This window comes from Belonocnema kinseyi, chromosome 7 (genome assembly GCF_010883055.1).
Source record: "Belonocnema kinseyi isolate 2016_QV_RU_SX_M_011 chromosome 7, B_treatae_v1, whole genome shotgun sequence".
Taxonomy (NCBI): Eukaryota; Metazoa; Arthropoda; class Insecta; order Hymenoptera; family Cynipidae; genus Belonocnema; species Belonocnema kinseyi.
Window position 1 is genome coordinate 122,682,589 of NC_046663.1, and position 18,363 is coordinate 122,700,951.

General features: G+C 36.1%; 1 protein-coding gene across 1 annotated transcript in view; it reads left to right on the forward strand.

The window, feature by feature from the left end:
• The window catches only part of LOC117176076 (ankyrin repeat domain-containing protein 50-like), a 57,663-nt gene that overhangs the window by 36,661 nt on the left and 2,639 nt on the right, over window positions 1–18,363 (forward strand). The window contains exons 7-13 of the mRNA XM_033366091.1: window positions 2,097–2,343; window positions 2,424–2,607; window positions 2,696–2,912; window positions 3,037–3,228; window positions 3,469–3,716; window positions 4,111–4,649; window positions 5,291–5,468. Coding sequence (XP_033221982.1) covers window positions 2,097–2,343; window positions 2,424–2,607; window positions 2,696–2,912; window positions 3,037–3,228; window positions 3,469–3,716; window positions 4,111–4,649; window positions 5,291–5,462 — 1,799 coding nt within the window. The 3' untranslated portion in view covers window positions 5,463–5,468. The remainder of the gene's footprint in view (window positions 1–2,096; window positions 2,344–2,423; window positions 2,608–2,695; window positions 2,913–3,036; window positions 3,229–3,468; window positions 3,717–4,110; window positions 4,650–5,290; window positions 5,469–18,363) is intronic.

Consider the following 18,363-nt stretch of genomic DNA (forward strand, 5'->3'; position numbering starts at 1 on the left):
GCCTTGGAGGAGATTATGTTGAGAAATAAAAAAAAAAATTCTTAAAAACGTTGTTTTTCTTGGTCAGGCCGGAAACTTATCAATCCACCCTCGTAGTATATTGCACAATAAGGGGTGAAAGGCGACAATTGCACGAGTGGAAAATTGCTCTTTCTAATACCAATTAATAATAAAAGTTTCTAGGTTAGGGAGCGTTCACTTATGATGTGACGCACCGAGGGAAGAGGGGGGGGGGGTTCTTGTCAAGCGTGACAAATCGTGAAATATGGGGGAACGAGTCATTCTGCGCGTGATGTAACGGAGGGCTTTCTTGTTTTTAATTGACGACCTGAAAAGTATTAAGTCCATATACTCGTATATCTCAGCTGTTTAATATGTGCTTTAAGAAGATTATGTTCATGTAACGTTTGATTCCCATATTTGAGAAGATTCCGAAAAGTATTTTATATTTATTTTAAAAAATTTGAAGAGGGGGTCGAAAGAACGTGACGTAATATTATATGTGGGATCTTGTTACTTCGTAACTGAGCGTGACAAGGGTTGCGGAGAGGTAAAAAAGCTTGCAATAAAGCGTGACATCATATGTGAACACTCCCTTATTCACAAAACAAGTTAAAAGTTTAAGTTATTTATTTTGAAAACTGTGGCGAGACGAGCACGCTACAGTTATCGCTGAAAACATCGACCGTTCACGATCGAAGGTGGAGACTGAAGTTAGCCTCTATTCTCGAAAAGAGGTTCGGTAAGAGGAAGAATGGCTGCAGACAACTGCAGATAAAATAGAATGTATATACTTTCGATACCAGTTACGGCGTAAAGTGACTTTCGCAGTGGCCTGTTTTAACTTTTTAGTCTAGGGTTGAAAACGCAACTTTCGACCCGCTACGGCGGTATCTAAAGTCAACTTTTTAATACATGTGTTATGACAAAGTATTTAAAAATGGCAGACTGTCCTCTTAATATATCAGGCTTGAGATGATTACAGCCCAATATGTCAAAGGCATTTTTGTCAGAGTTAGATTTTTATTTTTGAATAGTCTGCACAGGGCTATCTCAGTATATATTTTCAATCCCAGTGTGAACTCTCGTGCAGTGCCTACACACCCTATACCACTTTTTTGTCCACCGGTGTCATCTGCTAAATTGTTGTCATTATGCTTAATCATTGATATTAAGTCTGTTAATAGTGAAAAAACTACTAAAAATTGCATAACCTTACCTCAACTCTAAGAAAAAAATGCTCAAACGTTTAAATTTCCGCTCGATTTGAAACGAAGATACTTGAATATGTGTATTTGGATAATTTGGATCATTCTCGCCCCACTCGACTGACTGGAGTGCCACGTTGTCTCGCCTCTAACTATTTTATAACAGATTTTCTGTTATAAAATATTATTTATTATATTATTCAACTTTTGTTAGTGAAAAAGTTTCTAAATGCACTTGAATTTCCTAAGGATACATAATTACATATTTAAGACTCGAATTCTCAATATCTCTATAAGATTACATGTTCATTTTTATAATTTCTTTCCATATATGTAATACTCCTATATGGTTAACTGCCTATAATATTAGCGGTGCACGCGCAATGCTGTGAACTTTATGTGCGTTGAGTGAGGCAGAAACATATGTTTGCACTCTGTTTTTCCTGAAGCCTCTCACCCGGTTAGCAATATAGGAATACTACTTTTTTGTTTACGTGAACAAAGCTCTGAGGCTTTACGAAATTTGACAATATATTACCATTGCTAATAACTTTTAATTCACCAAGTTTAGATACAATCTGATTATTTGAGTATGAGGATCAGTGTCCTTAAATTGAAGGAATTCCCTAAATCCATGGATTTCACGGAATTAATTAAATTCCTTCAAATGGTGAAATTCTACTTAAACATTCTTTTGGAGTTTCACTTCTAATATCATGCATGCCGAGACACACATTTTTGTTGTTTGAAGTCTAATTAGACAATTACAAACTCTAAGCGGTCAAAATAAAATGAATCTTAATTACTTCACTTTTTATTCTCTCCTTTTACCCCTATTTTGATGAATGTATGTCTGCTATGAATTTTCTGATTTTGCGGAAATTTCAGGTCTAGACGAGCAACACAGAGATAATTCCGGTTGGACACCTCTGCATTACGCAGCATTCGAAGGGCATGTAGACGTTTGTGAAGCTTTGCTGGAAGCAGGAGCCAAGGTAGATGAAGCGGATAATGATGGAAAGGGTGCGCTCATGCTTGCTGCGCAAGAAGGACACACTGCTTTAGTGGAAAGACTATTGGAACAGCATGGAGCACCCATCGATCAGCACGCGCATGACGGAAAGACCGCGTTAAGGTGAAACTCGCTGTCATCTTAAAGTTAAACGTTTCCGTTCGAAGTGAAAATGCTTTATGCTCTCTCTTTGCGTTTTTCAGACTCTCGGCTCTGGAAGGTCATTACGACACTGTGAAGGTCCTTTTATCACATAATGCTGATATTAACGCCAAAGATGCCGATGGGAGAAGTACGCTTTACATTCTTGCATTGGAAAATAGATTGGCCATGGCAAGGTTTCTGCTTGAACATGCACGTGCCGATGTTGAAAGCAGAGATTCTGAGGCGAGTAACACGTTTTAATTAGAATCTGGAATTTTACTAATTATCTTAAATAAAAAATGACCATAAATGTAAAAATAATCTATTATAGGGAAGAACTCCGCTTCATGTGAGCGCTTGGCAAGGGCACGTGGAAATGGTGGCTCTATTATTGACCGCAGGCACTGCCAGTGTAAATTCTTGCGACAATGAAAATAGGACACCTCTTCATTCTGCAGCTTGGCAAGGACATGCATCAATTGTCAGATTACTTTTGGAGCATGGCGCAACTCCCGACCATACTTGTAATCAAGGAGCGACTGCTTTAGGTATTCAAAGTTCAGAAATGTGAATCTTTTCGACTATGATTCCAAATTAGCAAAAGTTGAAATGAAACGTTCCATTAAGCATTACAGTTTTTATTAAGATTTGTACTACACGTATTTTCAACAGGTATCGCAGCTCAAGAAGGACATGAGCATTGTGTCAGAGCTCTGTTGAACCACGGAGCAAATCCAAATCATTCCGATCACTGTGGCAGAAATGCTATTAAAGTTGCTGCTAAAAGTGGACATGATACGGTTGTAAGGTTGCTTGAAGAGCACTCAGCGAATCAACGAATTTTAAGGCCTGGTATTAACGGAGGTACTTTACAAATCGTCAACTTTTAATAATAGTATATTTTCAAGTAACACGATATTTTATGCAAAGTCCGATGATTTCCACGGCTTTCCGTTGGTATTTGGGTAGTATAATTATATCTTTGCTACGGGATGCCAATCTTGCGCACACATACACGCAGAAATCGTCTGGCTTTGCATACAAATTTATTTTTCTGTTTCCAAGAAGAAATTTAATAAATCTAATATTGTCTATTCAATCTAGGTGGAAGCAGTAGTGCAACGTCCGTTACATCAAATTCGACCGCCGAGACTAAACCTTCCTCAGCAATTTTAAATCCACTTTCCACACAATACAGTCCCACAGAATCTCCTGATTCTACAAAAAGAAGAAGCTGTGTCTCCTTGGGTAATAATTCCAGCAATAGCAAATCCAGCAGTAATTTAACCGGAAGCACAAAAAGTGACCGGGGGAAATTCGGTCCGAATTCTATGGTCAATCAAGTGATCAAGGTTAGTTCTTGAAAATTATTTTCTACGAAAATCGTAATAGCCCGACCCGCCCCGACACTTCGAAGTTTAATTTTAGACTGTTCGTCTATTTGAGGGTATTACTCATGTTTTTTTAGAGTGTTTCACCGCGCCACTGATGCATGCGGAACTTCATTGCCATTTAACTATTTGCGCAATCCCAAGTTTGGATGACTTCAATCCCTCATCGTAAATATGTCTCTTCTCTCAAATTGCATTTGAAAATGCCCTCAATATAATTCAATTACAATTTCGGCAAATTATTATCCACCAGATAAAAATTGAGCACACTTGCACTTATACATGGCGATAGAAAATCTGTAGCAGAAGATTTTTCAAGTTCTTAATTATATGTATTTTTTTATTTGTTATCAAGGTGCCGCTCTCTTTCACGCAGCAACTGCAACAATGTTCAAGAGGAGCTAAAAGTCGGCCACTGAGCAAATTGCTCTCGCCTTTGAAAAGCGAGCCGCAAAGTCCTATCTACGCATCTCCTCCCCATTCGCCTTTGAGCGATAGCCTTATTCCGTATTCCCCGACGAATACGAGTCCGCCAAGTGCTCAAACTGCGGCTAGTGTCATACAAAGTCAGCTTGGTGTTTCCCTATTAACCGGGAATCAAAGTATACAATATAAAGTTCAAGGGGGAGGATACAATCATACTTCTGCGATATATGAGCCGATAAATATCAAGACGGAGATCATTGAAAGAAACGATGCGACAAAACCTTTTGAACTAACCAACGAAATGTTAGGTCTCGTGATTGAGAAAGAAAAGAAAAACGGACAGGAAGATAAAAGGAATTCTGCGGATACTCACTTCACACGCGACACGCATATGAGGATTATTTTAGGCAACAGTGGAGCCGGCGTCGGGCGGAACGTAAAACACACTCCTGAACACATTTCTGGAAGGTAATAATGGTCTAGTTCACATCGATGAGTGGAAGGTTAGCTATACGCGCGTAGAACTCTTGATGGAAGCCAATTTGTCGCCTTGGAAATGGCGTGAAAGAAGGTTTGCCAAATTATAAAATGCATGTACTCCAGCTAATTCAAACTTTCGGTAACATAGGAGATCAAAAATAATTATGCACACAAGTCGCAGATTCGGACTTTTTTAAAACTTTGAATAATTTACTAATTGTAAAAGTGTTAATTATACCAAAAAACTGTTTGGGTAGCTGCCTGTTAAAAACTGAAATCGAATTAATTACTGACTGAAGGCGTAATTACTTATTTATATAAATATTCAGAGTGGCAACGAAACAATAAATCTTTTAGGTTATGATTGTTTTGCTTGAATATATTTTTGGACAGCTTCGCTCCCCTCAAGAATTATTTGCGCGTATAGCTAAACTTTCGTTCGTTGATGTAAAGCCGGCCATTTAAGGATCTGTCTACCTGTACCGAAATAATAGGGCTATTTTGACAATTTCTCTGTAATATGTATTTGAAACTTTAAGCGTTACGTATTTTCTGAACGGCCCCTTTTCATATTTCATAATATTAACATTTCGAGCAATGTGAAATTTGAATTATGTTTAATTTTTTAGTGCTAGCAACGTCAAACCAAAGCGAAACGGTTTGGTTTCAAATCCAGCGATGAGATTAGTAGCGGGAGTTAGAAATGGAATTGAAAACGCGACGAACCGAAACAAACCGATAACTGCACGAGTCAACGGATTCCAGTGGAAGGCTGAGGCAAGAAAAGAAACCCCTCTATAGGATCAGGTAATTGTTTAAATCATAATTTTGCATTTTCAGGGTGTCCACTAAACCAAGGATTTTTTTTAGTTTCAATTTATTTTCTTACTTGATGTCTTATAATTTGCTATTACAGAGGAAAGTAAGTGTAGGGGTTATCTTCATTCCGTCTGTAATCGGAAAATGGCGATATCTTTCAAGTAAATGATTTTTACCATGAATACAATCAATATTTTTAACTAGTACTTGAATACTATTAATGACGACTACTAATGAGTAACCAGATTTCGAACCTATCGTTTTTCCTGTTTCCCCCCCCCCCCCCATCATTCTCGTATTTATAACTTTAAAATAGTTTAAATGTTCATACTGATGAGATAATAAGTTGTTTAAATCCATTTTTATACTACTGCATTATGCTGATCTGCAATCTAACAGTAGGCGCGACATCATGCAACCGGCCGTATCTAATGGAAAATACGAACTCCAAGCCTAACGTCATTTTGTGTCACATTTTAGACATATGTGACGTGCGCCGAAGAAAGGGGGCTTACTCTGAAAAGTAAAGTGAGATTTTTCCACTTACCTCTATTCTCACGCATATAGCGGCATCGTAGACGCGGCTCACGGATGGGGTACAGATGAGACGCGATGATGTAGTGGTGAGTGGTGGAAGGTGTTTCACGGGATTTGAGCTCTCGAGCGAAATCCCGATTTCTCGAGTAACTAACAACTCAATTATTAGCAATAATAACGCTCGGAATTTTTCTTAGATGGTTTCATCAAAAAGAGCAACTCAAAAACTATCGACCTATACTCCTATATGGCTAACCGCGTGAGAGACTTCAGGGGAAAAAACAGAGTGCAGACATATATTTCTGTCTCACACAGCGCAAATAAAGTTCACAGCATTGCGCGTGCGCCGCCAACCGTGGGAGGGATGAAAAACGGGGAATAGTAATGACATTGTATTTGTTATCATTACACAGGGGGTGCAAAAAGTTCCGGCCGGCTGAATATTTCTCTAGGTAAAATACTTTCCAAAAACATTAAGGTCATTCTTGGAGTACTTTTCAACGATAAATTGAATGGTGACCTTAGTTTTAACCTTAAAGATGACCTTCAAGGTTACTTCCAGGTCAACATGTTTTCTAAAAATAGAAATCTTATTTGACGTATGCAGTCGAAAGAGCGGGAAATTTTTCATTCAAAAATGTACTCAGGTCATAAGTCAGGTATCGACTTGATGGTCACACAAAGGCTATTTAAACTTAAACAAGGTCTGAATATCTTTGAGAACCACATCTCGCGTTTTGGAGTGTTTGATTGTTACGAGTCCCCTTGTCCCTCACGTCTAGTTACACTCGAGTCGCGGTACTGCGAAATTCAGTACTGCGAACTCCCGCTTTTGAGAACGTTTTCCACCCGATATTGAGAAAGATGCTATAAAATAGTATAGTAATAGTAAATAGAATGATGTTATAAAATAGTTGAACGTGAGTGTAGAATTGCGAGGCTGTTGAATCGGATCGCGGATCGAGAATGTGGGCTGAAGAGTCGAAAGTTTAGGCCAAGTGGTCGTAACGTTTTACTGTATTACTTATATTTGTTACATTTGTTAAGATTTACATAAACAATCTAACGTCTGGATTTTTCATTGTGTCAATTAGACACAATGAAAGAAGAAGTCGATTAGTGGCCCATTTCCACTAAATAAGATTTTTCTTTTGAGTAGCGCGAATCCGCGAAAATCGGAAAAATCGGAAAATTTGGAAAAATTCCGGTAACCAAGCAAATCAATAAAAACAAAAGAACGTGGAATCGAACGCCATGATAAAAAAAGGTTCTCGATTGTTCTGGCGTGTTCCGTAAATTGATATTTCTATTTTATATGTGAGAATCAATTAGATATTTCCGAAAATAGTGATTTAAAAGAAAAAAAATAGTGAATAGTGAGAATGGATCAACAAGGAGCAGTTGGAGGATTAATTACATCTCCTGATTGGCTTGGTTGGTCAAATCAAAAGAACACGGAAGGTCAAAAGAATATACGATCAAGACGTTTCAATCCTCTACAGAATCAGCAGCTGCTGAATAACAATGTTCAACCCGGAGATCTAAGCAGCCCAGTTTTAAATATCACAAATCAAATTTCGCAACATGGAAATGAGTTTCAGGGAGATTTTCAGCAAAATATGTCGCAAGTCCTAGCAGCTATGACTGAACTTTTGGATCAAAACGCGATATTACTGCAAAATGTGTCACAGAAGAAGCAGCCCGAAACATTTCATTACAATGTTCTTCCGGATTTAAAGCTACATTTACTAGTTGAATAATCTTTAACTGAAAAATGGAAGGCAATGGAACAGCGATGTCAGCGACCTGGAAAGGATGTTCAAGAATACTTTTTTGAGAAGGTTCGACTCTGCAAAGAATTGGAATTTAGTTTGACTGAAACCAAGACTCAACTGGCAGTTGGACTGTTGTCTCGTGATACGAGTTCCACAATAGCATCACAAACATATCTCGACCTTGACAATATTCTTCAAAATATTTTAATGTTGGAGGATCTGGAGAATTCAAGAAAGCAGCGTTTTTCTTCAAGACGTGAGAATTCTGGAGCAGCTGATGAAAGGAAGGATAAAAATTTGTCTTCGAGTTTGATACCGGATAAGAAGGAAACTTCAAAAGCGACTTCAAAGGAGAGCAACTACGTTAGAGGCAGCTAGAAAAAAGAATTAAGTCCGAGTGCAGATGCGGAGCGCGCGTGTTTTAGATGTAATTCGACCAATCACTATGCAAAAGAATGTCCTGTGAAACACGAAATTAAATGTTTTACTTGCAACGAGACAGGTCATTTCAAAAAATATTGTACTAGGCCTAAGAAACTCGACGAAGGTAAGATAAATGTTATTACTTCTAATTGCGATCCAGCTGAGAAAAAGTATTTAAAGAAGGCTTTAATTAATGATGTGATTCTCGATTCTCTCGTAGATCATGTATCTTCGGTGTGTACCATAAAAGCTTCCGTTATGCTTAATCACGGTTTTGAATTTTTAAAATCTTTTACTGAATTGCCTCATATTGCATTTTATAAATTCGGTGATAAAATAACTTGTTGTCATGCAAATAATTTTCCGTTTGCTAAAGAATCAAACATCGAGTCAAACCTTAAAGAGTTGAGACCAACTGTTAACGAAAAAGTTGGTATTCACCCGCGATCAATTAATTTTATTAATGTAGTAGTGGGTGATTGTGAATTAATGTTGCCTTATGAAAATATAGTTGATAAAGAGGTTAAGTTATCGAAAGGGAAAATTCTTGCACATAAGATTTTGACAATAAAAGAAATTCCAGAAATGGAACCTAGATCTGAGCCAGTTATCAAGTCAGAGGTACAAATACACGTCTGAGACCGAATCAACAGAGATTGTTGATCTTTTAAATTCTAAATGTCGAGCAATTGCTAAAAATTTATCGAAGTTAGGATGTACAGATGTCCTGGAAATGGACATAATTTTAAAAGAAGGGTCGGAACCGTTTTCTGCGAAGCCGTATAATTTGAGTTCATCGGAACGTGAAACAATGCGAGATCTTATAGGAGAATATAAACGAGTCGGTTTAGCTAAACAAACAAATTCACCCTTTGCTAGCCCGTGCTTTTTAGTTACTAAAGCAGATGGATCAGCGCGTCTAGTTGTCGACTATCGGCGATTAAACCAGATGACAATTCGAACAAACTTCCCTCTCTCAAATATCGATGATGGTCTATATAAATTACATGGCTCCAAGTTTTTTGCCACTTTATTTGTCACATAGTTATTTACACATTCCATTAACTGAAAGTGCGAAAGAAAAGACGGCTTTTATAACTCAGAATGAGACGGGTCAATTTGAGAGAGTAATGTTTGGTTTGATGAATGCCCCATTCTATTTTTCTAAATTAATTAAAAGGATTTTTGTTCCAAATAATTCTAATTCACCTCTTACTTATTTTGATGACATCTTGATTTATACCAAGACTTGGGAGGAATTTATACAAAAATTAAGCCAGGTTTTGGATCTTTTGATAAAAACAGGGTTAACATTAAACTTAAAAAAGTGCAAGTTTGGGTTGCCTAAAGTGGATTACTTAGGATTTGTAATTGGAAAAGAGGGAATGGAACCAGGTACAAAACACATTAGAGCAATTGTAGAGTTTCCTTAGCCGGAAAATGTGCATGATGTTAGAAGGTTTGTAGGACTTGCAAACTTTTCGAGACGTTTTACTCCGAAGTTTTCGTGTTTGATGGCTCCGTTAATTGAACTTTTGAAGGACGGTGTAAAGTTTGTCTGGGGTGAAGCTCAGAAATTTTCTTTTCAGAAAATCAAACAATTGATCAGTTCGGAGCCTATTTTGGGTCTTTATAATCCGCTAGCAAAACGTAGTGATTTGCACACGGATGCATCAGCAATCGGATTAGGAGCGATGTTATTTCAACAAAACTAGGGGGAGAAACAGAAATTAAATTACACAATTAGTAGGAAAACCTCAGAAGCGTAAAAATCATATCATTCTAGTAAGCTAGAGTTGTCGACTGTAGTGTGGGCAACGACTCGATTAAGACCTTTGCTAATCGGTATTCATTTTGACATTTTCACGGACTGCCAAGCGTTGGTTTATATTAACAAGTCAATAACAACTAATCCACAAATAATTCGTTGGCTCAGTTCTCTTGCTGATTTTGACTTTGATATACACCATCGCAAGGGTGAGAATATGCTACATGTAGATGCATTATCTAGAGCACCGGTAGAAGAGGCTAATTCTTTTGTTGAACCAGGTACGATTTTAAATATTTCGATGCGCGAAGATGAGATCTTGATGTACCAGAGAGTTGATGAAAAATTAGCCAGAAAAATAAAAATTCTAGAAAAAGCCGAACACGAGTGGAGAAAGATGAATGTCAAGATTACGTATTAAGAGATGGTTTACTATACAAAATCGATTACAAAGATAAAAATAAGGAATTGTATGTCTCGCCAACAGCCATGCGTAAAGCGCTATCAATTAAGTACCACGATTTCTCCAGTCATTTTGGAATTGATAGAACGGTATCGAAAATTAGAGAACATTTTTATTTTCCAAGAATGCGAAGATACGTAAAAATGCACATTGGATCTTGTTTAGAATGTTTGTTAGCAAAAAGGATGCTAGGAAAGCAAGCCGGAGAATTGCATCCTATTCCCTACGTCGATCAAGAGGGTTGAAGAATTTATTTATAGATTTGGTTCACCTCAGAGAATCATTTCAGACAGGGGTACTAGTTTCACAGCTAAAAAATTCGAAGAATTGTGCAAAATATTTGGTATCAAGCATACGTTAAATTCAAGTAGGCATCCTCAAGCCAATGGGCAAGTAGAGAGATTGAATCATACTATTTTACCGACTTTACAATCAAATCTTTTGGACAATGAAGGACTAAGATGGGATCAAGATGTAAAGAAATTAGAATGTCATTTGAATTACACACGTTGGAATGATAACGAAAAATTCTGAGACTTTTACAAATCCAGAAGAAATTAGAAATGAGATTCGAGAGGCGATTGTGATCGATCAAAAGAAAGCAAAAGATCGTTGCGATAAGAACGTTCATACTAAAATTAAATTTGAAATAGGAGACATTGCATTCGTTAAAACTAACACTGTATCAACAGGTGAGTCGACTGAATTTCAATCAAGAAAGAAAGGACCCAGCGTAATTATTGCAAAGTTACCATCGGACACGTATAAAATTCAGAAATTATATTGTAAAGGTAAAAATACTCCGACTACTGCGCATGTCAGTCAAATTCAAATTTGGCGACCAAATTTGAATGAAGACGCAAACAGCAATTATAGTTCAGAAGATGAGAATATTCAAAATGTAAAAGAAAAGGAAGATTCTATTGAATTTTTATAATCGAACGTCGATAAAACTAATAAGGAGTGTCTTGAAAAAGGCAAACAAGAGAATTTTACTCTAGTTGAAAAGAATCCAGATGTTGATGTGATTAGAAATTTAAGACCTGTTAGAGAAAGACGGAAAGCGAGTAAATTAAACGATTTTGTTTTGTAATTAATAATTCAGTTCAGGTATAATGCTCAAAAAATTATTTAAGTTTCGTTCATGCTTGGGGACCAAGTATCTTTCAAGGATGGCCGAATGTTAGAAAAATACATACATAGTTCTATTTTATACAAGGTTGCTAGGTAGCGTTGAGTTTTTATAGAATAGTTGAAAGTAAGTGTAGAATTGCGAGGTTGTTGAGTTGGATCGCGGCCCGAGATTGTGGGCTGAAGAGTCGAAAGTTTAGACCAAGTGGCCGTAACGTTTTACTGTATTACTTATATTTTATACATTTATTCAAATTTACATAAACAATCAAACGTGTGGATTTTTCATTGTGACAATTTACGCGTTAATTCAAGATCGTATAGTTAATTTAGATTGAACTCTAACACATTCATCAATTATTCTTTGTTGCAAGTCTGCTAAATTTCGAGGTTTGGTTTTATACACTTGATCTTTTAGATAACCCTAAAGAAAATAGCCCAGAGGTGTTAAGTCAGGTGTGATCAAAGTTTTATCCAGCCTTCTCTCTTATTGCAGGAACTATTTGAGTTCGTAGCATAATCTCATACATAGCCGCATTCAAATTACCCTCAATAAAAATGGTCCTATTATTTCTATTGTTGCGTATTCCAGCCCAAATGTTCAATTTTTTAGAATATTGCTATTTTGTTTATATGAATAGTTTAAACTATTGTTAATTGATTTAAGCTTTTAACAAGTCTGTTTTATGTGACGGTAATCATGAAAACATTCAGCAAACCCCAAAAAAAAACATTATGGAGGGGCGAGGATTGAACGCTCTCTTAAAAAATACTTGTGTTCCCTAATTTGTTCATAATTACATGCAAAAATTTTCGATGCATTAGGAACCGCTGAAATTAATTTTTGGAAAGTTTCTGTACCAATGAAAAGAATGTTTGAATGAATCGAATTTGAACGAAACAACGTCGGTCGGTTAATCGGCTGGACTGGCCAACCTGTCCGAGCGCGCAAGAAAGGGTTTCGCTCAGATATCTTCTCATAACTACATAAAATACTATAAAAAAAATAAAAACATCCCTCTAAGAGTAGAAAATGTTAAATAAACATTTTTAATGGCAATTTGCTTATAAAAATAAAAAAATTGAAAACAATATATTTCACAGAACGAAAGAGCATGAAAATCCCTTAAGGAATCACACATAGAAAATTCAATTCTCATTTGTAGAAAGGATGTGAGGATCATTTGAAAATACCCGCTTTGCCCGGGGGACGCAAATTTCACCTCCTGTAGTTCGAGGAGGGATGGTAGTAAAAGTCTATAAAATAGTTGTATACTACTATCATATAGACAAAAAAACTCTGAAAAGTTGAAAGCAATCGGAGACATGACTTTTAAAGTTGGGACAGTTCAAGAATAATGCCCCATATATCCAAAGCTATATTTGTTCCAAGGAAGTATTGCTTTATTTTAAAAGACTTTCCAAGGATGGAAAGTTAGGACTTCCATATATGCGTAACATCATATCTTCAGAAAACTCATCGCAACGATCGAAATCATCTTTGTTCAACTTGTGAACAAGTATTACTTTGAACGGATGAACATTTTCTCTCTGAATCATGTAATGCACAGGCGACTTACTTATGTCATGCTCTTGAGGAGCCCTACAGATAGATGAATGCGCATCTTCGGCGAATGAAAAAAAAAACATTCAATGAATTCTCCTCATTTCCTGCTGACCTTGGTCTCCCTGCTCTGGGTACATCTCTTGCATTGCCTCTCATGAAACCGTCTTACAGTTCGTTCAATGGTTTATGTTGCAGTTCCATTTGCCCCACCCCTAGATACTTTGTTAAAGAGATCTTTCACTTCCCTGTAAGATCGCGTCACCGCACCTTAGCCTGTCATCATGAATAGCGATACTCTTTCTCTTTGACAAAGACATTCCATTTTCACTAATAAATTCGGATGTTAATGCAGGTTTCTGCTTATGTTGTTGAGTATTTTCTATTTGAAACGTACGCAAAGTTTTTGTGTAAATGTACAATTCGAAATAAATTTGTGTAAATTCCAGAATACAATAAAAACAATGCATCGGGAATATTACAAAATCCTTATCAGGAATAATACAAAGAATTTGTACACAAGTTTCCTGTTTACAAAAAGTTTCTGTAAAATTTGTGTAAATTTCCTACTGTGAAGTGAAGAAAGAAAAAAGAACGCACATTAATAAAGCACTTTAAAAAATTTACTACATCCACGTCGTTGTTGTTCCTAAGAAAAAGCTGAATTTAACTCAACTTTATAACATAAAAGTTGCAACTTGACCTTACTGATGACCTTGTCAGAGCATGAGAGAGAGAGGGGGGGAGAAGGAGAGAGGGAGATGACCTATAATCTGATTACATTTTTGAACGTAAACTTTCCCGATCTTTCGATTGCTGATGTCAAATAAGGGGATTTCTATTTTTTTTTAATTCACCTTAAAATGATCTTGAAGGACATAGCTAATTTCATACCTAAGGTGCTATCTGAATGCGCCTTGCTAAAATGAATAAGTAAGGTTCTTATTAATTATTTACAGAAGCTGCGCTTCTCAGATGTTTCGACAGCTTGTTTAAGTTTAAATAAACTTTGAGTGACCATCCAGGTCATACCTGACCTATGACTTTAGTACATGTTTTAACGTAAAATTTTCCGCTCTTTCGATTGCCGACGTAAAATAAGGGGTTTTCTATTTTTTAAACAAGTTGACCTTGAAATAACCTTGAAGATATTCCTCAAGGTGAAAACTAAGGTCACAGTTGAATTCCTCGTTGAAAGTTACCCCAAGAATTTCCTTTATCTTTTTTGAAAATATTTTACCTAGAGAAATATTCATCCGTCCCGGAACTTTTAGGACACGTTGTGAATATTTGGCAAAATTTTCGGGTAATTTCAAGACCCGATATACATTCTAAAATCGGAAAAAATCAAAAACTTTGATCCGTGTTCAGTGCCCTTGGTCTCTATAGCTGATATAGTGTCATATTTGATTCAATCTCACAGTTTTTAAACCGCAAAAAAGTAAAATCATATAAAAGTTTTGAAGATTATAAATTTTATGAAGAGGTTTTTGCGGAGAAAGTGAAATGCAAGCTTCTCAATGGCAATATTCTGATTCTGCGGGTGAGATTAGTTTAACAATATAGTATTTTTAGTTGTAACTTATTATTTTATGTAAGTACACTGTAGAAAAAAATGTGGCGACGTCTTTACGACATCATTACCACATCTTTACGACAACTTTACGACATCCTATGTCCGTGTCGTTAAGGTGTCTTTACGATATCTTAAATATATCGTATGATCTGACGATGTCTTTAAGATATCGCAAAGACACCTTAACAACATGGACACAGGATGTCGTAAAGCTATCGTAAAGATGCCATAACGATGCCGTAAAGACGTCGACAAATTTTGTGCCCACTGGGTATGAACATTAACATAAAGTAAGATTCCTGTGAAGTATGGAATTTGTTTCAATTTACGTTATCAAATTCCATTGCTGATGTAAATTGCGATGACAGTTTATTGAGATTTTGAGGTTAAAAGCAATCCCTGGTACGAGCGATCTGCTCGCAGAATAAAAAACACTAGTGATATCATTAAAAAGTTGTATCATTACATTCTTCTTTCCCACTTTAATGTAAATAAGTGTTATTTTTACAAAAATATATAAAAATGATATTTTTCTATGACAAATTAAGAAAATGTATGACTCAAAAAACTATGAAAATTCCAGGTTAATTTTCTACCAAAAAGGAGAAAGTTTCAATAGAATACATTAAGAAAAATCTTGAATTTTGATAAAGTTTTTCAAATCTTACATTTTTGTAATTTATCATATAAAAATATAATTTTTTTAAAGATTTTTGAATCAATACCACTTATTTACTTAAAGCAGGGATCTGTATGAAACTTTCGTTACGTTACGTTATATTTGAACACAACAAAAGTTTCGTTATTCCAGTTATGGATATCGTGAAGTGAAACGAATGTCAGCATTACTTTTGTTACATTACATTATGAAACAGACGAAACATAATGAAAGAATATCTAGTTAATGTTATTTGAGTAACTAAAAATACTGGAAAACTTTGATTCTACCAGTAACTCAATAACATTTTACAATATTAAGTTTACAGTTGCTTCGGATGTATTTAACTTTCAACCATCCGTCAAGGGTCGGAGGTCTTTCTTACGAAGTCTAGGGCCACTCTGCAGGCCACTCTCTGGTGCTGCAGAGTATTCACCGCGTCCCTCAAAAATATTCTTCGTGGATTTCCAAAAACTGTAAAAACCCAGGTGCTCCACATAATTTACCAGGATATTAAAACATTTTTTTCGAAGAATTTGCAGACCCTCTTTCCTGTGAAGGCTAAAACCAGTTTCTAAAGAATCAATGATGGCTCAAGTTTTAACATTCTTCGCAAGCATCTAGATTCTAATACTTCGGAGGAATCTAACATTTTTAATTATAATAAATCATAAATTTCAAGACCCTGCGTTGTTGTTCAGGCTAAAACGGGTTTTAAAAAGGCGAGAATAGTTCCGGATATCTACATCGCCTGCCAGGTCTAGTTTTAACATTCTTTAAAGTCATTTAGGTGCTAGCACTCTAGAGGTATATATAGGTCGTAATTATAAGAACTACGACAAACCTCGTGCTCCATAGAATTTACCTGAATACTGAAACATATTCTTCGAGGAATTTTGAGACGCAACCTTTAAGTGAAGGCTAAAATACATGACCGAGAAAGCGAGGATAGCCTGGGTTTCTCAGGTGGCTTACCAGGTCGAATTTTCACATTCTTTGAAGGTATTTCAAAATTCAGAGGTATCTGAAAGTGGTAATTATCAGGATTACTACTATCTAGGTGTTGAAGAGAATTCACCGGGTCACTCATACATATTATTTGAAGAATTTTTTAGAAGGCATTTAGGTGTTAAGGTTTTGAAAGTATCTGAAAGTTATAATGATAAGAAATATGACAATCTACACGGAAAAAAATAGAAGGTCTGTTTGGCTATATAAATATGCAGATAGACCATATTGCAGGGTCGACTATAGGACAGCTCTTGAATATGGCTAAAGCGACTATCTCTAGAAGGTAAAAACAAGAGGGCCAAATCGACAATCTCAGATTTTCTCAGACATTCGACTGGATCGTATTTAAAACAGATACTTATAGAATAAGATATTTTAAATGAATCCTCAATAGATGCACTCACTTTACACGGAAATAGTGAGTAACAACTTTTTTTAACGGATAGCACTTTGGCACCACGCGGTCTACGAGTCCGTTATGCTAATTGGGGCCAATTAGTGGTATCCTTTAAATTTTAATGCGTATAACTGACGCGTAAAAATCAAGCAGTTGACCATACGCGATGACTTATCTGCTCCTTCATGGATGTTCGAAATGTGTGAAAACAATATGTGCGTATTGACGATCCTGAAAAGGACACCTTAGTTATCCCTGATTGTCAGTATGATGTTCTTATAAAAGTCAGACTGGCGATCAAATAAGAGTCTTTTTAACCATGTCGAAACAAATTTAAAAGGACCGTTCGACCATGTAGAAAGACTGTCTGGCTCTCTAAATTGTAACCATCTAACGTTGACCATCTGTTTTTCTCCGTGTAGGTGTAGCCGCGAATTTACTATGAAATTTCGAGACCCTGCGTTCCTGCCAAGGCTAAAACGATTTTCTGAAAAAGTGAGAATTGTCTGGGGTACCCAGGTGGTTTTCCAGGTCCAGTTTTAACGTTATTCGGAGGCATTTAGACGTTCACCCTCCGGAGGTAACTAAAAATCACAATTATGAGACATGCGACAACCTGGGTACTCCAGAGAATTCACCAGGCCACTCAAACATATTCTTCGAGGAATTTATCATCGGGAGGTATCTGAAATTACATAAATAACAATTTTGGATCTTATTAACTTAACCAAACCGTGACAGCGGACAAGAAAACAAAATGCTTAGAACGAATATTTTCCACATTCTCTTGTTTCTTCTTTTGCTTTTCACATAGTCTCTAAACAATTTTAAAACTTTTTTTCTAAGTCATTATCTTTAATATATTTATTTATTTTTCAGAGGAATTAGATTTATAAAATAAAAATTCTCATTAAAAGAAAATAATCTAATTAATTAGAGTACAAAATAAATTTACAAAAGAATGAGAAATTAATTAACAATGGTCCGATGGCTAAAAATGTGAAAATTATGGACGTGACAATATAAAATCGATTAAAGCAAATCAAACGTTTTCTATAAAGACTAATAAAACTTACCTTTTAAATTACCTACAATTCATTACTCTATTTAGATGAAAATTAAAAGTAATTTATCTTGCCTAGAGTATCTGAATCTTCACTGTCTTCTTGAAATTTTTTGTCAACAGACCAGGCTACTTGTAGCAAATCCTCTGATTCAGTCTGATTGACAAAATAGTTATAATATTAAGACTTTCAGACCTATTTGGAGGGTGACCAACTAAATGCCTCCAAAGAATGTTAAAATTCGACCTGGTAAACCACATGGGAACCCCAGACTTTTCTCTCTTTTTTAGAAGCTGGTTTGAGCATCCGCATAAATGCTGGGTCTCAAAACTCCTCGAAGAGTATGTTTGAGTGACCTGGTGAATGCTCTGGAGTACTAGGGGTTTCGTAGTTCTCATAATTATGACCTTTAGGTACCTCCGGATCGTTAATGTCGAAATGTCTCAGAAGAATGTTAAAATTCGACCTGATAAACCACCAGGTAAACCCGGACTTTTCTCGACTTTTAAGAAGCTC